The 23,751-nt window shown below is 35.0% G+C and overlaps 1 protein-coding gene, 1 long non-coding RNA gene, 2 other non-coding genes and 2 pseudogenes across 4 annotated transcripts; 1 reads left to right on the top strand and 5 right to left on the bottom strand.

Annotated features, from left to right (window-relative positions):
* Positions 1 to 3,684, top strand: LOC104906609 (BAG family molecular chaperone regulator 7). Its single transcript, XM_010695384.4, has 3 exons — positions 1 to 779; positions 2,512 to 2,787; positions 3,202 to 3,684. The coding sequence occupies exons 1-3, from the start codon at positions 132 to 134 to the stop codon at positions 3,424 to 3,426; spliced, it is 1,149 nt and encodes a 382-aa protein (XP_010693686.2). The 5' UTR covers positions 1 to 131; the 3' UTR covers positions 3,427 to 3,684.
* Positions 3,685 to 8,622: 4,938 nt separating this feature from the next.
* Positions 8,623 to 8,713, bottom strand: LOC125496202 (small nucleolar RNA snoR114; annotated as a pseudogene).
* Positions 8,714 to 8,724: 11 nt separating this feature from the next.
* On the bottom strand, positions 8,725 to 8,795 carry TRNAG-GCC (transfer RNA glycine (anticodon GCC)). Its single transcript has one exon. It is a non-coding gene; the product is annotated as a tRNA-Gly (tRNA).
* A 1,325-nt stretch (positions 8,796 to 10,120) lies between these two features.
* On the bottom strand, positions 10,121 to 10,211 carry LOC125496203 (small nucleolar RNA snoR114; annotated as a pseudogene).
* Positions 10,212 to 10,222: 11 nt separating this feature from the next.
* On the bottom strand, positions 10,223 to 10,293 carry TRNAG-GCC (transfer RNA glycine (anticodon GCC)). The gene has a single exon. It is a non-coding gene; the product is annotated as a tRNA-Gly (tRNA).
* A 5,712-nt stretch (positions 10,294 to 16,005) lies between these two features.
* Positions 16,006 to 20,790, bottom strand: LOC125495821 (uncharacterized). The gene is made up of 3 exons (XR_007272229.2): positions 20,376 to 20,790; positions 20,115 to 20,239; positions 16,006 to 16,323 (listed from the first exon to the last, which is right to left on the bottom strand). It is a non-coding gene; the product is annotated as an uncharacterized LOC125495821 (long non-coding RNA).
* Between the last annotated feature and the right edge of the window lie 2,961 nt (positions 20,791 to 23,751).

Below are 23,751 nucleotides of genomic sequence, written 5' to 3'. Positions count from 1 at the left end.
GCTTTGCTGCATTCTCCACATTTCCCTTTCAATCATCATCATCATCATCAATTCACCATCTTTCTCTCTCTAACTTCATCTTCTTCATCAAACAACAAACACCCAAATTCAAACCCTAAAATTCCTCAGAAATGAGCTACAGAAAATTCGAAATCATCGAACGTTCTTCCCCTTTCTTCATCACTGAAACCACCACCATTCTCCCCCCTAAACCCTTCTCCTTAAACCCATTCTTCCAAGATGACGTCACTTTCTCTCTCCTCTCCGAGTTCCCCGACTCAGTCACTGATCTACTCCAGATCGAGTCGACCCCTTTATGCTCCTCTTACAAGCGAGTCACCCGCCGAGTCGACTCGTCCGAGTCGTACATCAAGGCGCTTTCCGACCGAGTGAGCTCGCTCGAGTCGAAGTTCGACCGGCTATTGCAGGTGAAGGAGAGAGAGAAGAAGGTGAAGCAGCTGAGTGAGATGGACAGGAAGTACTCGTGGACGGCTGAGATTAAAGGAGATGTAGAGAAGAAGTATAGATGGACGGCTGAGATTGAAGGGGATGATGTTAAGAAAGGGAAAAATGGTGAGAGGAAGTATCAGTGGATTACTGAGATTAAAGGGAAGAAAGATGATGATAAGAGGGTTTACACGTGGAAGGCTACTATTGGTGGAGAGAAGAAGAAGGAGAAAGAAAAAAAGGAAAAGAAAGGTGAGAAAGGATCCTCTGCTACGCGGATAGTGGAGATCGAAGAACACTCTGATGATCGTAGGGTTGTGGTTATGCGTCAGGTATATTACCCACATTTTGTTTTTTTTTTTTATAAATATGTTTCAGTTGATTTATTTTTTTTTGTTAATTTTTTATAATAAAAGTAGAATATTATTGGATCAAAGTTTATGTCTTGCTATATCTTAGTATTATCTGTAGTTTGGTTTGTAGAGTTATGATGTAGACATGTAGTGAAAATGAGTAGTTAATTAAAGACCATGATTTTGGCATTTAACATGAGGTATAAGTTATGTTGTTTTTGTGGTAGGGATTTTGATGAATATGGTTTTACTTGTATGTGATATGGGATAACTTTTTATTTTTAATGACATTTGTGAGATTTGTGGTGTTGTATACAAGTGTTTGTCTTTATTGAAGAATATGTTGTGTTTTATTGTGTTGAATAGTGTTGATGTTGTGGTTACTAAGCTAAATTGTTCGAGGAAGGTGATGGACTAAGCGAGGTTCGTGGTGAGATTCCGGTTTGGTTTTTGCTGGGTCGACATCTTGGATTGGTTTCAGTTGTGATTTGAAGATCTTGTGAGGTGGTGGACTGGTGGTATTGGCTGATTATAGTGTTCGAAAATTGACTGATCTGAAAGGATATGGTAGTGTTAGAGCCGATAGAGGATTGATGTTTTAATTGGTTCTTTACTCATGCCGTGTTTATTAGTTATTATTTGGAAATGAGAGCTAATATATGAATCGGTCTCAAATTATTGATGTATATCCTTCGCTTTATAACTAACCATTTATAACCCGTTCTTAGGCCTTGTTCTTTTGGACTTATTTTCCGTTGAGTTCAGTTTCTCTGTGCATTTCAGTTTCTGTCCGTTCATTTTCTCTGTTGGGCTGAGACATTAGTGGTGGACAGTGAAGTTTTGTTAATACGGAGTACTTCAATGTAAAGATCTAGGATTCATTTGATAACTAAACAAGGGGATGCATCTTGAAGTGTGAAATATGGGAATTTAGTTGAGAATATACATTGCTGCTTGTCCAAGTTGTTCCGAGGAAGAAAATTTGTTCTCTGCTGTAATATGGAAATTAAGGAGCCTATAAACAGTGGCCACTATCTTAAGTAGTTGTAGGTACTGTCCTTTTGTCACATAATTTTAGATTTTGTAAAAATTGATTTGCGATCTAGATGTACTTCTTTCAGACTTGTGCTCCTTGTAGATTTGTGTATGCAGTATTAAGTTCCTTCCCATCTTTTAATCCACAAGTAAAGCATCACTATGACTTTTTGCTACTCTGTTTGTTGCTCGTGGCCAGACTTTTGGTGTGACAGAGTGCCCTCCCTTCATTTGAGTAGTTCCAGTTGAACGAAGCTCGACATCATTTCTGATGATTTTAACTATAGCATCAAACCTTTGTTGAAATGTGCACCATCAACTCAACAAGAATATACATATACAGGAGACCTACCTTTAATCAGATGTTCAAAGAAAAGATTTCTTCCGGTGAAATTTGTGTTTTCTTTTCGACACAGTGATTATATATGCCTGTCCTGTTTGCTGAATATAATATGTTGAGATGGGATTATGCATCTAGGGCCTTGGCCCTTTATTACTCTGTCAAAATATCTCGCGAGTATCATTTGATATGTTTCAATCCCTTGTCAAGTTTTGCTTTATATTTTTTGGATCTGGATTTTCCCCCAGGAACATGGTGCTACATTCTTCCGATCTAAAAATATTATGGAGCAAAATAAACTCATCTTGTTCTTTTTTCTTTTGTATTTTGTTATAGGCTTTTGCCAAAAGAGCTGCCAAGGGAAAAAAGAAAGAGCTATCAGCCTGGGATGCAGCAGCTTTGATCCAGTTGAACTTCAGGGCTTACCTTATTCGTAGATCTCAAGCGCTTCGTGCCCTTCGAGAGCTGGCGGTTGCAAAGACCAAGTTGAAGGAGCTCAGGGCTTTGTTCCACAATTTCTCCTACCGTAGTCGTATTTCCCGTGATGCTGAGGAGCGTCAGAAATTTGCAGAGAAAATCATCGTTCTGCTCCTCACTGTGGACGCGATTGAGGTGATAATTTGTTTCACTTGTTATTAACCTATTTGTGTTTCTTTAAATCCCATTATCTGGAGAAATCTTCTCCCCACTGGCATGTAAGAGGAACTTTGGAAAATCCACTTGGTGTGGATACCCACATCAATTTATCCTCTGTTGAGTTGAGACTGGAGAACAAGTTTACCCATCATCCGAAGTCTGTTTCTTTCCTACATGTGTTTCTTTAAACAGCTTCAACCATGCACAAGGACAGGTTTTAAAAATAGATCTAACCTGAAACCAACTCCAGATTAGCTTTAAAACGTTGGGATTTTGAATTGAATTACACCTTATAGCCTATTTTGATTTACCTGGTAGAACCATCTTAACTGATCTATCTTTCCAGTTGCCACTAGAGGGCTAATAAAATTGTCTTTTTGTAATTATCAGGGAGTTGATCTGATGGTGAGAGCTGCAAAGAGGTCAATGGTGGATGAGCTAGAGGCAATGCTCGATGTAGTGGACCCCCAGCCTGGCGGGGGGAGATCTCTTTCCATGAGGCGAAGGACCTTCGATATGCCTAGTGCGGCCATCCAAAAGGAAATTGCGGAAGGTGTTGCTCAGGTTGTTCAAATGCTCGATGAAGAAAATGGAACCTTTGAGGCATGCTTGTAAAATTGTAATGGTATATTTTGCTGCACTGATAAAATCATGTCTTTCAGCCTGTGTTGTTGTATCTTTCTTTGGTCTTGAGGAGTTAGAATTTGCAGTATGAACCATTTTGTGTATTAAGCGGCTGGGTGTTTTTAGGTGTAGCTTAGTTTGTATCCTCAGGAAGATCGTTCCTACTGCTTTCAGTTTCTTATGTTCAGCCTACGAGCTCGCTTTTCTGGGTGCTTCTGAGTAATTTAATGTGATCTGGGATTATTGAAAGCATTGGGTTACTGTTCTGGATATGTTAGGTTAGGATGATTTGTTTGCTGGGAATCTGGGATTATTAGTTATTACTAGATGTGCAACGCTATCTGATTTTGAACAGGCATCAAAATTCAAAAGTTAAAACAATTTGGCCAACTACCTTTTGAGTAGCTTATAATTTTATCAAATCTTGACCAAAATGTTGATGAGTAGCTTATAAAGTTGTGAGTCTTGTGACCAAATTGTCGAGGAACTAGTGGAATAGCTTTTGAAAGTATATAATGTAGTACTTATTTTTCTGTTTTTAAGATTACTCTATATACTTGTGACAATTTTGTTTGTTGGACTTGAGAATTTGTGGAAATTTTCTTTGTTGTCTCCTTTTCAGCCTTAATCTATGATACATGGTAATGACAATCCAAGTACGTTGTTTATGTCCTCATTTACATATTTTTCCTTTTAAACTTTGTTATAGGAACTCTTCTGACCCTCAAGGATGTAGAGTATATAATTGATTGAATGATTTGTGATACTTTCTCATTGAGCGTAAAGGAAGATATATATCAAAAAATACAAGGTTAGACTGATTAGGAAACTATGTAAGGCAGTCAAAATAACTTCTTAAAAGATAATATTTACATACAAAGTATATCTCCTAACACCCTCCTCAAGTCGGAGCATGGGGATTCAAAATGCCAAACTTGCAAAGAAGAATGTCAAACTGAGTCTTTCCAAGAACCTTTGTGAAAATGTTGGCCAACTGAGTAGTCCTAGGAACATAAGAAGGAGCAACGAGCCCATCACAGATGGCATCTCGAATAAAATGACAATCTGCCTCTATATATTCCGTGCGCTCATGAAAGACAAGATTGTTGGCAAGATGTAAGGTCGATTGACTATCAAAGAAAAGAGGAATGGCATTGAGATGATGAACGCCCAAGCTAAGCAGAAGGCCTTTGAGCCACTTTAACTCACAAGTAATGGCTGCCATGGAACGGTACTCTGCCTCAGCAGAAGATCGAGAGATAGTAGGTTGTCTTTTCGTCTTCCATGAAATAGGAGAATGACCAAGGAAGACAAGCCAACCAGTGAGGGAACGACGAGTGATGGGACAAGCAGCCCAATCAAAATCACACCACCCCTGCAATGTCAAATCACTGTCAGCACGAAGATGAATACCCTGACCAGGAGTACCTTTAAGATAATGAACAACCCGTAAGGCAGCCTCCAGATTCTCCTGACGAGGAAACTGCATAAACTGAGAGAGAATATGCACATAATAAGCAAGATCAGGGCGAATGACAATAAGATATATCAAATGACCAACAAGACGTTGGTAAAACTCGGGATCGACAAAAGCTCGCCTGCAGCAAGAGCAAGCTTATGATTGGGATCAATAGGAGAATCAAAGGGCTTCACACCCAATAAACCATCCTCAACAACAATATCCAAGGTATACTTGCGATGGCAAAGAAAGAGACCTGTAGAACTTCGATCTACCTCAATACTAAGAAAATACCGCAAAGGACCAAGGTCCTTCGTACAATCACTCAGGTAGGCTTTAAAAGTCTTCAAAGCAGCAATGTCATTCCATGCAATGATAAGATCATCAACATACACTAGGATATTAATTTGAATATGACTCTTAGTGTAAGTAAAAAGAGAATAGACCGAATAGAACTAAAGAAAGCCATGTGTATGAGAGCAGAAACGAGTTTGGCAAACCAACGAGGGGCTTGGTTCAAACCATACAAAGACTTGCGAAGACAGCACACAAGATTCGGATCAGAATCACCAAAACAAGAGGAATTCACATATAAACTTCTTACTCGAGATCCTCATGTATGAAAGCATTTTGAACATCCATTTGATGGAGTTCCTAATGCTTAGAAGCAGCGATAGCAACGAAAGCGCGAACAATGACCTTCTTAGCAACAAGAGCAAAAGTTTGAGTGTAGTCAATACCTTCTAGTTGATGATTGTCAAGAACCACTAAGCGGGATTTGCGTCTATCAAAATAGACCATTAGCATCATATTTGTTACGATATACCCATTGACTACAAGAGCTCGTTTGCCAGGAGGAAGATACTCCATGGTCCATGTACCATTGTTCTCAAGAGTAGTGATTTCTTCTTGCATATATTTGCGCCAAAGCTCATCACGCATAGCCTCCTTAAAGGATCGAGGCTCATGAGTAGAAGTAAGAGCTGCAATAAAAGCACGATAATTTGCATAAAAACTATCACAATTGACATAATTTGTAATGGGATAAGGAGTACCTTTGGAGCGAGAGGAACTAGATGAAGCGGGAGATGGACTTTTAACGGCAACATTCGTCACATAGTCACGGAAGAGAACTTAGGGCACTTTGGTGTGAAGACCACCCCCAAAAGTAGTAGGCTCGTCTAAAGATACGGACCCAGCAGGAACCCCAGGCTGATCAGGCTTGAATTGGGCTGGAGAATGGCTAACAGGCCCTGTAGAGAAATCGGGGGAATTGAGCCCATGGGGTGTAAGGGAAGGAAGGGCGAAATTGAGAGAAGAGTTGGGCCCAGTAGTAGAGGCATTGGGCGAGGAATTGAAGCAGAAGCTGGACTAGGCTTTTGGGCCGTTTGAGGAGAGGAAGGGAGAGGTGAGTTTTGTGGAATGATGGGCTGGGGATTTTAGGAGGTTTGGGTTGGGCTGTTTTGTGGAGCTGGGCAGGGATTTTTGTAAATTTTGGGCTGGAGCAGAAGGATTTGAGGTGGAAGTGACCTTAGAATTTGGTTCTGCCACTGCTTGCAACAGCACGAACTCGAATAGCTCTTTTATCCATACTGAATCTAAAAAAAGAAAAATGAAATTTGTCAACTAATCAAGAATTCCCTTATTGATCATTCTTATTTATTCTTTTTTCCATACCTAACCCCGTAGATGCTCTAGAATTTTTTCGACTGCTCGTTCGAGAACTACGATCTTTGGCTCTGGAGCTGAATCATTTCCTTATAATAAGAAGTGTAAAAAAAGAATTTATTTTTATATATATTCGAACTACTGTTGGTCATATTTCTCTTCATCGAGAAATTGATTCCTAGCAAGTGGAATATTAAAGACAAGTAGGGTTGAGTCGATGACAGTTGCGCCTTGAGTGGCAATTCAAGGTCCGCCACTGTATTTTAATTGACCAAAAAAAACTTCATGCACATCCGAGCTTTGTTAGATGTGAATATGAATGTGAAGTAACCGGATGGACGATCTTCCAAGCACGTATTAGATACGATTATACAGATTCCTATAGTTATATACGAGATCTCTTATAACAATGAGTATTACGATAATACTTATGAGATATGAGGAAGAAACAATTAAATCTTGGTTATTAACAAGAATAATATAACAAGAGTTTCTAGGTTGATTTCTCCTATAAGAATTAGAAGAGAATTTCATTTTCTGCGCAAGTAGTGAGAATGATTTTTCACCCATAAATACATATGGCATATCCCTATTTATAATTTAGTAAATCCTTAAAGGAAAATCCTGAAACAATTAATTATTGTTTCATACCAAAAGACAGAACAAAAAACACATGAAACAACATGATGTTTCACAAAGGTGCGCGTGCACTATTGATCTTATGCGAGGTGTTATAGGCGTCTCACAGTGAGATGCCAAAATGACATCTCACAAAAATTTGGTACCAAAGTTATGTCAAAGTGGTACCAAAATAGAATTTGTATCAAAGTACTCTATTTTGATACCACTTTGACTTAACTTTAATACCAAGAATTTTGTGAGATGCCAAAAGAGTTGCCAATACTTTCTCATCTTATGCCGTTATGCGGGAGAAGAACAAAAATGTCTGCCACTTTTGGATTTCAACAGACAATCAAGTGCAACACCATTATAGAGGTGATAGAGCACCTACTTAAAGGCCGAACACTTCATTTTCAACCTCTTAATTCATATTACACTTATATTTTATAACACCAGGTGTAATATACATCATATATATATCCACGAACAAGTTTAACTATAAATAATCTTCCAACAAGCTTGCCAATCTTTCTTTTGTATTATTTGGTCGAAGATTGTAATAAATATTCATCAAACTAAGTGAAATTAATGGAATAATGTATCATTGTCCTCATGAAATGTTTACGAGACATGAAGCTCACAACTTGGGTAAACCGATTATGTTCATCTAATCTTATGTTGGATTATAACATGTAACATAATTGCATAATATAGCTAATTGATCAAATCATGTCGGCTGTCGGCATTGGGTTGATTAAATTTAAGCTTGTTTCCTTTTCGAAGTCGTAATAAATGTTTAGCAAGTTAAGCGGAATGAGTTGTGCTTGTGTTGTAATAAAATAAGGAAAAATTGATGCATAGTTGGGATCACTCAGAAATAATTTTTAGTTGGGGCTAAAAATGGCGGAATGTCCATAGTTGAGACTGTTCTTATCAATTTTTCCTTAAAATAAAGAAGTTAAAAATTCATACTTCAACATAAACTTATTCTCTCTCGAGAAAAGGTATGCCAAACACATTATACCTCAATATATACATCTAAAAAACTTTGATTCCTTGTGTATTAAAGAAGCAGTGGATGGTACTACAAAGTGAATCCTTTGATATTCAAAATTTCAAATGATGAAGAAAATGCATAATCAAAAGTAAAACTGGCTTGTCTTAATTGGAAATACTTCTATATTTCTCCACCAACCTCAAACTTACACTTTCGCACAGATCTCATCTTCACAACTCTTAGATACCTGGAAATTAACAGTACTTCTTTTAAAGTCCAAGCAAATACACATAACACACCTAGTAAAATTTCATATATATTGTGGTACTTCATTCAATTACAATTTGTGAGAAACATTTTGTATGAACGTTAATTTTGTCAAAAAAGTATCCCCCATCGAGTTATAATTTCCACCAAAAAATATTATAGTTTTACAAAAATCAAGCTCAGATGCACATTGTTCTCTTCTGGTAAATCAGAAGATGGTGGCGGACCCTAAAGTGCCACGTTATGCGCAGGTGTCATCACTGCTCGATGATTTTTTTGCACCAGCCGGGAATCGAACCCGGGTCTGTACCGTGGCAGGGTACTATTCTACCACTAGACCACTGGTGCTTGATGTTAAAGTACTCTTATTTTTTTAAAATATTGTTTAGCCATGGGAAACATGCACTTTTAGTAGTGTTTTCATTGAACGTTATCCCTTTTTTTTTAGGAAAAATTGATGAAAATAATCCCACATTTGGGCTGCCTCTTAAAACAGTCTCAGTTTTGGACTAACTCAATAAAATCCCACCTTTTATCATATCTTCTTAAAATGATCCTATTTCACTTGTTACCTGTTGGAAACCGGTTAACATTTTTTTTAATTTTTTTTTAACAGCAGATATGGAGGAGAGAGATCAGTGGGAGTCACTCGACCAAAACTCTAACGTTAATGCAATCGTCCTCGCGGCGCCGGAGATCATTTATGCTCCGACATCTACTTCAACATCCTCTCCTCCGTCAAACAATCTTCGGAACGCAGATGCTCCGGCGAGCAGCGAGGAAATGAGCCAAAATTGCTAAATTCTCAAATATGTCTTCTTTTCAATGGAAAATTATCTTCCCATGAAATTAAACCCCCACATCAATGCAAAATCACACCTTGCCACTCAAGCACACCATTATATATATCGAAAATTATTACTCAACATATCCACAAAGAACAAACAAGTACTTGATCCGATACATTATAATGCCAAAGCCACATCACCCATCATTCAATTTCCCCAAAAACCAAGAATTTCAGGTGTAAATGCTACAAATTCGAAAAAGGGCAATGAGCCAATTTTTCAACTTGAAAAAATCTATGAAATTTAACCCATATTATCCAATAATCATCTAATATAATAGATGTAAATACCAAAAAAAATATTAAAAAAATCAAAAATTGAAGATATACTTATGCGAAAATCAAGTAAAACAACCAGATGATAAAGTGAAGCGTATTGTTGAAGGATCGATAGTTGCAACAAAGCTTGTTGTTATTGTTGCTTCATTCTTTGATGTATCTTTTGTTTTCTAAATTTTTAGCCCTTTCAAAATCGGATTTTAGGTTCAGTAAAATAGCAAAGAAAGTGTGATTTTCCTAAAATAACAGAGAGAAATTCAAGAGTGATAACTTCTAGGTTGAAAATTAGGATTTTGTGAGAGAGAAGAGAAAAAGAGAAAAAAAAAAGAGAGAAGGGAATGTATTACTTTTTATATATTGTGGTACTTCATTGTTATTCAATTAACAATTTGATAATTTGTGATAAACATTCTTTATGATCGTTAATTTTGTCAAAATGCTATTTATATAGTTGTGTGGAACTACTGTATGACATTTTGATGTCAAAAAGTTATCCCCCATCGAGTTATAATTTCCCCCAAATTTTATTATAGTTTTACAAAAAATCAAGCTCAGATACACATTGATCTCTTCTGGTAGATCAGAAGATAGTGGCGGACCCTAAAGTGCCACGTTATGCGCAGGTGTCATCACTGCTCGATGAATTTTTTGCACCAGCCGGGAATCGAACCCGGGTCTGTACCGTGGCAGGGTACTATTCTACCACTAGACCACTGGTGCTTGTTGGTGAATACTCTTATTTTTTCAGTGTTGTATGTTACAATATCCCTTTTTTTTTTAAATAGTATTGAAAACTTTACTGTTGGTATTAATTCAATATTTTAGAGATGAACAGGAGCGAATATTTTAAATACTCCATTTAACATTTATAAAATATCTTTTGCCGGAAAAAGTTCCAAACAAGTTGAAATAGTTGTTATCTTGCTCAAAAATGAAAAACATTTCCACTATCACTCTACCAATGAGGTATATAAAATTCACTATTTTGAAGGTTCAAAAATTATTAAAAGAGACGGTCTAATTTTAATATAAAAGTAAACCTAATAACTAAACGGATTAAACTAATCACCGAAAGAAATTAACATAGTCATTATTGGACTAATTCTCTTTTCAATATAAAAGTAGGCGATCTCTTACAAGATAAACTCTTGAAGTAATTTTTTGCAATTAATTAATAAGAAGAAGTATCCTATTATATCGAAATTTACTCATGTCATATCCCATCAAACATAATAGGTAAAGTCCTTTGAACGGGAGAAGGATATACGAAATAAATCTCACCTCCAAAAGTGTCTTAGTAGAAAGATTCTGAGTTCTAAACTTTTATCAATTATCACTAAACCAATTAGGAGGCGTTTGGTTCGTAAAATATAGGTATGAGGTATGGGTATGGAAATGAGGTAAACTCATACCCAGTGTTTGGCTAGTGAAATTCTCATTTTCAAACCAAGCCAATACCTCAAACCCATGTAGTATGCGGTTTAGAAATCATTAAGGGAGTGTTTGGTCCACATGATTCTGGTATCAGGTATGGGTTTAGAATGAGCAAAATCCATACCTAGTGTTTGTTTTATTATTTGATAGATTTAAAACCCATACCTAGTATTTGTTTTATTATTTGATAGATTTAAAACCCATACATCAAACCCATAAGATATGGGGTTTAGAAACACAGGGGAAGGTGGGTTTGGCTCATACCAAATTACCAATACCTCTAGGTATTAAATAGAAGAAAAAATTTCATTCCCAAATAAAAACCAAACACATGGTATTAGGTATCAAGTTCCAAACCTGTACCACCTTGATTTCATTCCTCATTCCAAACCCAAACCACTATGTGAACCAAACGCCCTCTAAGGAAGGTGGGTTTGACTTATACCAAACCCTAGATATTAATTATTATTTTTAAAAGAAGAGAAACATATTGTTGGAAGAAAAAAAAAGTAGACTTCTACTTTTCTTTTCTATTTCCTTAAAAATAAATTTCTGTATGTTTTTTATTGTTGTAATACTAGCTCCTTACTATTGTTGTGTTGATGTTTGCAACTTTCTCTCTCCAGCATCATTTAGTAGAAATTTGACATGAATAATCTCAACTTTCATCAGTCTTCTTAAATAATCTCAACTTTGAATTATTATAGAATTATCCCAACTCTAGGGGGGTACCTTCTAAAAATAATCAAAACTATTAATTTTCAACATATAATAGACCTAAAATGGATTAGTGCAGGTAAAAAAAATAGTTTGGCTTATTTTGAGAAGGTCCTCTCAAAAGTTGGGATTATTTTGGAATAATTCAAAGTTTGAATTATTTTGAGAAGACGGGTGAAAGTTGGGATTATTCATGTGAATTTTTCCTTTTTTCTTTTTTTTCTATTTTTTTTAGAACTTTTTCTATATATTTTTCTTTGTTGTACTCATTGACCATTATTGTGTTGATCTTTTGCAATTCTATTATCTTTATTGTTTCATTCAGGTTGGAATTTCTTTTTGCAATTGAATTCTATATTTATATCTTTTTTCTCTTCTAAATTCTTATACTTGCCACTATAAATTGTGCCCGTAACTATTGTTACACTTGACTCCCAAAAATTATAAAGAATAAAGTAACAATAGAACTACATTACGATGTCAAAAAAAGTTACAGAACATAATAATTTTCGCTTAATTTATTATTCCAACAAGATTAAACCAAATACTACGTGTCAGAAATCAAGCTCTGATCCTATACTACCTTGCTTTGATTCCTGATTCTAACCTTATTACCACCTTAAACCAAATGCAAGGTTAGGTTAAGTTGACTTCCTCGACCCGAAAATAACATGCTTTGACCTTATTAACTTATTAATATAGAAAATTATTGCTGAAAATTATGATAAATCTAAAATTTGGTTAAAAGAAGTATATCGTTATAATAGGATATTATTATATTCTAAACATACAAACTTTGAATAGTGATTTTGGTTATTTTAGCTATTTAAAAAAATATTTTTTAATATAATAATATTAATGATTAAATAGGTCAAACGAGTATTGAATATGACGGGTCAGAGTTGAGTTTTTCAACCTGTTTATTAAATAGGTTTGGCTGAGGGTTTTTTGATCCGTTTATTATCCATCCAAACATGTCTGACCCAATCCAACCTGATTGTCAATCACCTAGAATTGACTGAAACAAAGAAACAACCTATTAAAACTACTTGTTCACCAAGTTTGCTTGATATAATTGGTTGGGGATTCATCTAATAACCTTAAGATCTAAATGTTGAATCCTCCCAACTGTTATATATGGGGGGTAGGAATTCCCCCTTCTCCTAACCACAAAAAAGAGAAAAGAAAAAGAAATAATTGATGTTTCTAATAGAGCAATTAACATGTAGAAGTCTTAACTTTGTGGGAATCGTCATTTATTGGAACCTCCACCTAGGGATGGAAACGAATGATGGATCAACCATCATTCGCTTAACCTAGATTTATTAAACGGGTGAAAATCAGAAATAAACGGATGAAAAGAGAGTTGTGGGTGAAACATGTGATGGATGTGGGTTGTGTGCGGGTGAAATTTTTTCCATCTGTCACCTGACCCATGGATGGATGGATGTGGATGATGGCTTATGTGGGTGATGGATTGATACAGGTGGAGTGGATGGATGCACGTGAAGCTCCGTCTGTCTTAAACCTGATCCATTTTCATCCCTACCTCATGCAGGTTACAAGTCACCTAACTCCATTAAATTCCACGTGACACCCCTATATCTTCTTCTTCCTCTACCCTCTCCTTCTTAATCCTTTACCATTGTCAACCACCACTGTCGGTGGTGTTGATGCCTGTCATTATCGCATGTGGCGGTTGGAAATATCTTCCTCTGTGATAGTGCTGCCAGCAGGAAATCTCTAATAAATCTACCTAAAACCTTAGTTGGAATCCGTCCCAGATAACTCATTTCTTGCCATTCTAACACGATTTAATTTATGAAACTCTTCATCCATCATCAATGCAGCTAGGGGTGTTCATGGATGGTTAACCATTATAAAACAAAATTTCAATTCGATAACTGGAAGTTTTGTTTCACTCTTTTTGTAAATTGTAACTGTTTAAACCGATTAACACATAAGCGGTTAACCGTTATTTCGATACAGTTATACGATTAATCATCAACCGCCATTTCTTGTATATAGTTTAATATTATATATACTCTAATATAAAATCATTGATAAAGTGGATAAAATCCATTGAAAAACATAACTAACACTAAAAATTCACTACATATCCCTTAATTATAATATTTATTTTAATTACAGGTGATCATGTGTCGGGCCTTAGAAATATGTCCACAGTCGGGCCGGCCCAAAAATTGACCAAAATTTGTGCCTAAAGGCCGCTATTTCGGGCAACAATAAACGGTCTTTTCGGGCCAAAATTGGATCGACAAATAAATAGACTAAAAAGTCATTTTTCGCTTGCCCAAAGCAAAAAAAAAATCATATTGGACCCCACGTGGGCCAAAAGATTCTGGCCAAACCCGCCCAACAATTGGGCCGGGTCGGGCCACATGCTGGGCTGGATTTGATCCACTCTAATTTTAATACTAAAGTTTCCAAATAATCACATACTTACTCTAATTGTTGTTTCTTAATAACAAATATCCAAATTACTGTAATTGTTGGAAAATGTTTCATAATAATGAGATAGTGAAAAGAAAATATTTCAAATTGTTCGATTAATCGTTCAATCAAAAATTATAATCGTAACCGTACCATTTTACCATTACTTACTTTTATCCATTTTGTAACCGTACCATTAATTTTTTTTATCGGTGCAGTACAATTATCACCAATTTAATTACACTAGTTTTTCGATATTTCGATACATTTTTTAGGTTTCGGTTTTTATAAAGGACCTTAAACACGGTTATCGTAAATTTAGGGTTTTGCTAAATAGCATCCTAAGATTTCCTACTAATGCCCTAAATACAGTGTTATTATACTGTATTTATATACTTCAATTCCTTCTCTCTATCGTGGTCCTTGTGGATCTTGTGGTAACATTTAGTCTGTGTCTTCGACTTTCATACACTCTGGCATTGACAATTGACAAATCCCCTTAACAGTTAACACCATGTTTCGTATGTTATGTGTCAAATCATCCCGCCATTAAAGCAGTACTACAAAACCTCCGCTGATGCTGCTGTCACCACCACTGGAAGAGGAGATTTCCATTTGCACCCTCCTTTTCTCTCTCTCCTTATTTCACCCTCCTTCTCTCTCTTCAATTAATTCCTAAAAAAAAAAGGAGCGTCTATCATGGACGCCCAACCGACGGCGTAGGCGTCCATGACAGACGCTCCACCACAGGAAAAGGCGCCTACCATAGACGCCTACACCAGTGGTGGGGAGTCCTTGGCAGGTGTCTCTGTATTTTTTTCTTTAAAAAGTACCACAGGCGCCTAAAATGGACGCCCCACCACCGGTGTAGGCGTCCACGACAGGCGTCTCTTCCTGTCGTGGACGCCTACGCCGGTGGTGGGGCGTCCATGTGAGGCGCCTCCCTATTTTTTAAAAAAAATACCATATGGGGCGTGAAGATGGTGGTACGGTGGTGGTGGAAGGTTGGGGTGGTGATGGGGGAGCAAATATGGTGGTACGATCACTACAGTGGTGATGGGAAGAAACAGATAATGTCAATGGTGGCGGTCACCATTGTCGAAAGAATTTTAAAACTCTTTGTGAATGGGTGACTGGTTGTATTATGAACCACTAATAATTTAAGTTTTGATTTGTCAATATTTGTAACTTTTCATGCTCATTTGTTTGATTCTTAATGGGGGCCGGGGGGAAATTTCTTATGAGCATTATGGAAGGTGGTGGTGAGCATTATGGAAGGTGGTGGTGTGGTGATGATGGAGGTGTGAAGGTGGTGGTGGTGTGGAAGAAGGGGAAGGACAAGTGAGGGAAGGGGGAAAAGTGAAAAAATAAATGTAAAGTATAAAAATACATTATTTTATATATATTTAGGGTGTTAGTAAGAAATTATAGGACGTTATTTAGCAAACCATTAAATTTATAATACACCTCATTAAACCCAAAAGAATCACACTACAAAAGAATTTCAAAAAATAAAGAAGACAAACCCATATAAGGGGATGTTTGGTTCACTAGTTTTAGGTATGAGGTATGGGTTTTGAATGAACAAAACCATACCTAGTGTTTGTTTAATTTATTTTTAAATTTTAAACCCATACCTAAAACCCATAAGATATGGGGTTTAGAAACCCATGGGGGGAGGTGGGTATGACTCATACCTTACCTCTAGGTATCAAATAAAAGAAGATTTTTCATTCTCAAATGAAACCAAACACAAGGTATTAAGTATCAAGTTCCAAACTCATACCACCCACCCTGATTTCATTCATGATTCCAAAACCCATACCATTATATGAACCAAACGCCCCTAAAAAAACACAATTTAACCGAAGAAAGATCTCGTCCGAGGAAAATATAAACACCAAAATTCGCTAAAGAAAATACTTTTGTGCTTCGTTTTACAGAAAATTCAACTCATTATAAGGTAAATTCATTCCACCATCGACGGACCTATACATGTCAAAGCAAGCATAGCAGCAACAACAACAGGAGAGAGAGAAAGATTAGGTTCAGTCCATCCACCGGCTCCGCCGCCCCATTGGAGATGCGCCTTCTGCTGTGCCCCCAACCTGTTGCGCGTGCCCATCCACCCCGTTTTCTTTCGTGCTTCATTGAAGTGATTAACGAGATTAAATTAAAATAAGAGAGAATTCTACATGATAGCCCCAACTTTTAGTTTTTTTCTACATGTTAATTTTTTAATTTTTTTTTATATTTGGTATCCTTGAACTTTTAGGTTTTCTACATGTTAGCCATTCTTAAATGAGTTTTGTTATCCCCTCAAAAAAAAAATGAGTTTTGTTAAATTGTAGTTAGTTTTGACATCTATTAGTCTGACACGTAAATCGAGACTTTTTCGACATTCCAAATGAATATTTCTAATTATTTTTTTACAATTCCGATCTTATTGGAGCCTTTTAGGACAAAATTTCCCCCCAAGCTTTAGAATGAATACTTTTTCTAGCCATGAAATTGAGAAGTTTTCTGAAACACAAATCGAGACGCTTTTCAACACGACAATCGAGGTATTTCTAGTTTTTTTTTTGTCAATTCCAAGTTCCAACCACAAATTGATCCTTATTGGGACAAAATTTCCCTCATAAACCTTTAAATAGTTTTTTCTAGCCATGCAAACTCGTTTTATTTTCTAAATCACAAGTCGAGACATTTGTCGACACGTAAATCAAGGTATTTCGATTGCTTTGCGACAATTTCGACCTCCAATTGAGCTCTTAAGGGCCAAGTTGACCCCCTAAACATATATTGACGAGAATTTGCATGTCTAGACATTAAAGAAAAAACAACTAAAATTACCTCGATTTATGTACGTGCATGGAAACATGTCACTTTTTGAATGCCTAGCAAAACTATTCAGTCTAGGTTTAGGGGGGTAATTTGTCCCTTAAGAACCTAATTTGAGGTCGAAATTATCAAAAAATGATAAAAAAAAATACTCGTTTTTAGTATCGAAAAAGTCTCGATTTGCATGTCAGACTTGCAAAAGTCAAAATTAACGACAATATAACGGAATTCACCTAACACGTGATACGATATAGAAACTTAAAAGTTTTTGGGCTATCAAGTATAAAAAAATTTAATGTAGAAAACCAAAAAAATTTAACACTTTTTAATTTTTTTTATATTTGGTACCCTTGAACTTTTAGGTTTTCTACATGTTAGCCATTCTTAAATGAGTTTTGTTAAATTGTCGTTAGTTTTGACATATATTAGTTTGACAAGTAAATCGAGACTTTTTCGACATTCCAAATGAGTATTTCTAATTATTTTTTGACAATTACGATCTTTATTGGAGCCTTTCAGGACAAAATTTCCCCCCAAGCTTTAGAATGAATAGTTTTTCTAGCCATGAAATTGAGAAGTTTTCCAAAACACAAACCGAGACGGTTTTCTACACGACAATCGAGCTACTTCTAGTTTTTTTTTTGTCAATTCCAAGTTCCAACCACAAATTGATCCTTATTGGACAAAATTTCCCTCATAAACCTTTAAATAGTTTTTTCTAGCCATGCAAACTCGTTTTTTTTTTTCTAAATCACAAGTTGAGACATTTGTCGACATGTAAATCAAGGTATTTCGATTGCTTTGCGACAATTTCGACCTCCAATTGAGCTCTTAAGGGCCAAGTTGACCCCCTAAACATAAATTGACGAGAATTTGCATGTCTAGACATTAAAGAAAAAGCAATTAAAATTAGCTCGATTTATGTACGTGCATGGAAACATGTCACTTTGAATGCCTAGCAAAACTACTCAGTCTAGGTTTAGGGGGGTAATTTGTCCCTTAAGAACCTAATTTGAGGTCGAAATTGTCAAAAAATGATAAAAGAAATACTCGTTTTTAGTATCGAAAAAGTCTCGATTTGCATGCCAGACTTACAAAAGTCAAAATTAACGACAATATAACGGAATTCACCTAAGACGTGATACGATATAGAAAACTTAAAAGTTTTTGGGCTATCAAGTATAAAAAAATTTAATAAGTGCTAGCATGTAGAAAACCAAAAAGTTGCGGTTATCATGTATAATTTTTTTAAAGTAAAGATGTTTAAATATTTAAGAAATATAAATATAAAATAAGATAATGACAGTTTACATGCTCAACAAGTCATAGGTCAGTTTGGTTCAATAAAAGATAATGATTCGCAAAGTTAGGACCTACACAAAGTTAACTGATAGCTGAAACCTATTAAAAATGTTGAGTCATAAATGAGACCTTTCACATCAATTTTTCTAAAGTAAAATTTAAAACGGTCTATATATTGTTCAATCTGTGCTACAAATATTATTGATTCTTCTTTACGCTTAGGGATGTAAGCGGACTGCGAAAAGTCCATAGTCCAATCCAGTTCAGTCCAATCCAGTTCAGTCCAAACTTGTCAGACTGGACCGAGCTATATTTTTTTTGGACTGGACTCGGACTCAAATTTTCGAGTCCAAATATTTTCGGACTAGATTTGGACTAACCCCTTTGGAGTTCAATAAGTCAAGTTCAGTCCAAAAATATTTTTATATATAATATATTTTTAAGATTTATATATATATAATGTAAGTATATTTAATATATATAAATAATATAAAAAATGTATGTGACTTATTTTATGGAATGAATATAATGAGCTTAATTGTTCACATTCAATTATGAGGAAACGATGTGAATCATTAAATTTAAATCGGAAAAAAAATATAATAATCGGACTAGAGTAGACTAGATTCTGACTCAAAAAAAAATTATCAGACTGAATTGGACTGGACTCAAAAAAATATTTGAATCGTATTTGGACTCAATTTGTCAAATCCAGAAAACTATATACTGAATTTGGATTTGACAAAGTCCAATCTACTTATACCTCTATTTACAGTTACATATATCATTGATATCGTGTGCAATTGTTTGAGGAGAGGATGACTAATTGACTAATCAAAGAGTTTTATTGTTCATAAGCTACCACAGTTCTATGGCAAAATAAAACCTTTGTAGCCAAAACGGTTCTAATAAATGGTTGATTTCTTGTTAAGAATGGATTTTTTTTTAAAAAAAAACTAGAAAATGTAATAAACATCTTAATGTTTCTCTAATGAGAGAGTTCTCATTTTTTTTTCATTTCCGCAACTCCCCATTTAGTTTTGATTAATATAATAGGCAGATCTAGCTCCGGCCCGAACGATATGGAGGCCCTGTGCTAACATTAAAAAATAGTCGAATTTTTTCCTTGGATAATGCAAAAATGAGTTTTAATTCCCAAAATATGCCCAAAAAAATTAAAATTCCCTGCGTACCGTCCACGTAGGACGGCACGCGAGAATTTTTTTTTTTAGTAAAACCGCTACTTGCAGTAGCGGTTTACAAGCGCCGAGATTTTTTTTTTTTTAACTTAGGTAAAACCGCTACTCGGAGTAGCGGTTTATTATGAAAACTGATATCTGCTCACCATATTTTGCGCAGGTAAACCGTTACTCTTAGTAGCGGTTCATAAATATAAACCGCTACTCCGAGTAGCGGTTTATAAATATAAACCGCTACTCCGAGTAGCGGTTTATTTTAAAATTATACCGCTACTTTCAGTAGCGGTTTCCATGGATTAAAACAAAAAAAAAACAATTTTCTCGCGTGCCGTCCTACATGAACGGTACGTAGGGAATTTTAATTTTTTTGGGCACATTTTGAGAATTAAAACCCACTTTTGCATTATTCAAGGAAAAAATTCAAAAATAGTCATCGTCTTTGAAGTGAGGCCTTTTTAATGTTTCAACCCTCTCGTCTACTTGAGATAATAACCATTAAAGTTATGATCAAATTCATACCCAACCCTAGTTTCACTAACACAATTGAGCAGTACCCATTTAGAAATTGAGAGGAGATGAAAGTTAAAAATTTACCTCGAAATTGACATCATAAAAGTGCACAAAAACGGAGCAGCGGCAAAAGATTCACCAAAAGAATGGTTCTTTTTTACAATTGAGCAGTACCCATTTGCTTATATTACAAGAAGATTCCTAAATAACTGTGGAAAATTTAGTTAGACTTGTTGATTACATAAAATATTAAAGGCAACTCAGAAAAAATAAAGTTACATACAGTTAAAATTACAAGTTCAACCCAAAAATATGAATTAAACTGAGGATTACAAAAGTACTTACATTTTAAAGTTCCATCTTCAGCAACTTCTCTTAATTCTCATTGTTGAACAACAGACTATTCAAACACCAAAAGCGAGAAAGAGAGAGAGTGTGGCAACTCTAAAATTTGGAGATGATCTTGATGATGCGAATTTTCATAATAGGCAACGTGTAACAACAGAAGTAGAAATAAGTAAGTTTTTTGGGCTGTAAGGAGAGAAAGAAGATCTGAATAATGAAGATTCAAAGGTTAAAGCAGAAGATCGAGGAGAGGGGAAGAGAGAGTTCGGAGAGCGAAGATATTTTGCTGGCGGTATTAGAGCATCTACAATGGTAAGCTACAATCACTTATAGTTTTGTGTGCCACATAAAATTTCCAAACTACAACATTTTCAAGCTACAACCTCTCTCAATCAAAAGCTACAACCATTTGTAATTTTTGTAGGTCCCACATGTTATTTACTTATGAAAATTAGAAAGTGAGATGGAAAGGTATAAGTAGGGCTCACAAAAAATTAAACAAAGCTACTTGCTTTGTGGAGCTACTTGGTTTTGCCAAGCTACAACCTCTTTTTTACTCCAATAACAAAGCAAGTAGCTCTAACTTTTAACAAATTACAAGCAAGGACCTAAAGTCATCCATTGAAGTTGCTCTTATACGCCTATGCGGTACTAATGCCTAGTACTTTTGCTGGGCAATTTGGGCTTACTGGTTTTATTTATTTATTTTGAGGCCCCTCTAAAAGAAACGCCCTGTTCTGAGTCCCATTTTGGACTTACTCAGGACCGGACCTGGGCATACCACATGTTTATAAGTCGATTATATATACTCTCAGTTGAGGAATAAGTACATCTAAGCTAAAACTTGAGCTTTCTATGTCTTACATATATACCGATTTGACAAATTTTATCATACACCTTACGATACACTTAATTTTTTTTTTCTCAATGCTCATTTGATATCATTCAAATGAGCAAAAAGTACTAAAGAATAGAGTTTCAAATGGACAAATGAGTAAAAATAAGTTTTCAATATACTATACGCATGATACAATTAGGTATATGATGAATAGATTTCATATATACATGAGTATATGTAAGAAATTATATTTTTTTTCTCAATGCTCATTTGATATTATCCAAATGAGCAAAAAGTACTAAAGAATAGAATTTCAAATGGACAAATGAGTAAAAATAAGTTTTGAATATACTATACGCATGATACAACTAGGTATATGATGAATAGATTTCATATATATATATATATATACATGTATATGTAAGAAATTATAGTTTCAAGGTCGTGTTGAAATGTCAACCTCCATTGCGATGAAAAAAGAATACCTCTTAAATACGGCATCTAGTTACAATCCTTGACATCTCACGATGACTTGAGCAGCTAACCATCCTCTAACAAAGGAAAAAAGCTCTTTCAAAAATGATGACTTGAGCCAACATGATGCCTAGTCAGAAGAAAACAACTTTTAGGAGTTGCAAATTTTTTTCACGACTTTCGCTTCTTTATCAATTTTAACTGGATTAACATCGTCCTCCAAAAAACCACCCTGTAAACTTTAAAACAAATAATTTGGTATTTGTGACTACATGAAAAAACAGATGATGAGTTTCAAGGATTATTGTTAGTCCCTTTCATTCTGTTAAAAGATTATGTAAGTGTTGGCTTTTGAAATCGACGAAAAAAAGATATGTAATATATTCCGGGCGGACTATTTTGCGACCTAGGCGGGTGACTCATATTTCACACTCACCGCCTCGTTTTTGTTGAATTGTTCAGGTGGGCTTGAATAGTGCCGGTACGGGCATGAACGGTAATTTCAGTTTTTGTGATTTTTGGCATTTTTTCCGTTTTTGAGATATTTCCTAAATTAATTGACGACTATTGTTCATATTAATTTAGGGTTTTCTTGAAGTTATCAAGGTTCTATATCTCTATTATATAAGGGAAGGGGGGAGCAATGGTGTCCTCTTTTGAAACGCCTATTTTACCCCCCTTCTCTTTCTAAATTACAAAAGAAATGTCAAAAATCAAAATACCGAAAATAAATTTACAACACTCACTCATAAATCACTTAAAAGAAGAAACTTTACAAATCACCCATACAATTGAAAAAATCACGTTATAAAAATCACGCAAATCACTCAAATAATCAGGAAACTTTATTAAAACTTAAAATTAATATACAAACTAAAACTAATAACTTAGAACGTCAATACATACAAAAACTTACTTACAAATCACTATTCTCAAGAACCATTCATAATTAATGGTGGGTCATGATAAAAAATAGAGGTGTTTTTGTAGTGAAATCAAAATTTAGAAATTAGACGAGGAAAAAAATTATTTACTTTTTTTAATAGTGTTTCCTATATATAATGAAACTTTTACATATATTTGGACGTACTTTTTTCTATTATATAATAGTGATAAATTATCAAGGTAAAAAGGTTTATATAAAATATCATTCAAAAATTAAAGTACAACATAACTCTATTATATAAGGGAAGGGGGAAGCTATGGTGTCCCCGAATGAAGAGACTATCTTACTCCCTTCCCATTCTAAATTACAAATTCACTTACAAATCAAAGGAGGCTTCAAACAAAAATATCAAAAATATAATTATAATAATCATCCACAAGTCAACTAAAATCATAAAATTGCATAATTTACGTTATGCAAATCACTAAAATGAGGAAACGTTACAAGAACTTAAAAATTCACTTACAAGCTACAACCTATGAAAAAATTGACTTGAAATCAAAGTGTCTACTTTCTTTATAATTTATGAAGTATTAAATTCAAAAAAAATTCTATTTTATTCATAGAATTTAACTTTGAAAAGTAAAAAAAAAAACAAAAAGAATGGTGAGAGACTTAAGTGACAGAAACTAAACCAATCAAATTTTGCAACTAAAAGCAATTATACTACGTATGTCTAATGTTCAAATTTTGACTCTTATGCAAAAGAAAATTGAGTTTCTATTCGGAAAAAATTCAAGCGCGCATCGCGTGCAAAAAATTCTAATATCTTATAAAAGAATCCTATTGGGTGGTTAAAACCTCTAAGCCTTTTGTAAGACTCCTTGTAATCCTCTAAGTTTCTCCATTGAAAATTATTGAAAAGCTCTGACCCCCACCTATGGATTAGGTCACATTGACCGAACCAAGTAAATTCTTGTATATGTTGTTCATTTTCTTTATTCTTTTCTCCCTTATATTTATTGTTGACTATTGTTCCGCATTAAATCAAATACAATACTGTTTTAATACTTAACAAGTTAAATAACCATGGAGAAATTTGTAATAGTTTGATCATTCACCTCACCTACTAAAAAAAAAAGGACTTGTAGTCGAATTAATAAACACAAATTCAAACA

This window comes from Beta vulgaris, chromosome 3 (assembly GCF_026745355.1).
Source record: "Beta vulgaris subsp. vulgaris cultivar EL10 chromosome 3, EL10.2, whole genome shotgun sequence".
NCBI classification, from domain to species: domain Eukaryota; kingdom Viridiplantae; phylum Streptophyta; class Magnoliopsida; order Caryophyllales; family Amaranthaceae; genus Beta; species Beta vulgaris.
The sequence above is the reverse complement of the archived record's forward strand: the minus strand, read 5'-3'. Positions and strand labels throughout refer to the sequence as shown.

Excerpts from the sequence above, each read along its gene's own strand:
- LOC104906609 (XM_010695384.4), top strand. The coding sequence starts at position 132 with ATGAGCTACAGAAAATTCGAAATCATCGAACGTTCTTCCCCTTTCTTC. Across the intron at positions 780-2,511 it reads GGGTTGTGGTTATGCGTCAG|GCTTTTGCCAAAAGAGCTGC; the intron begins GTATATTACCCA and ends ATTTTGTTATAG. Across the intron at positions 2,788-3,201 it reads TCACTGTGGACGCGATTGAG|GGAGTTGATCTGATGGTGAG; the intron begins GTGATAATTTGT and ends TGTAATTATCAG.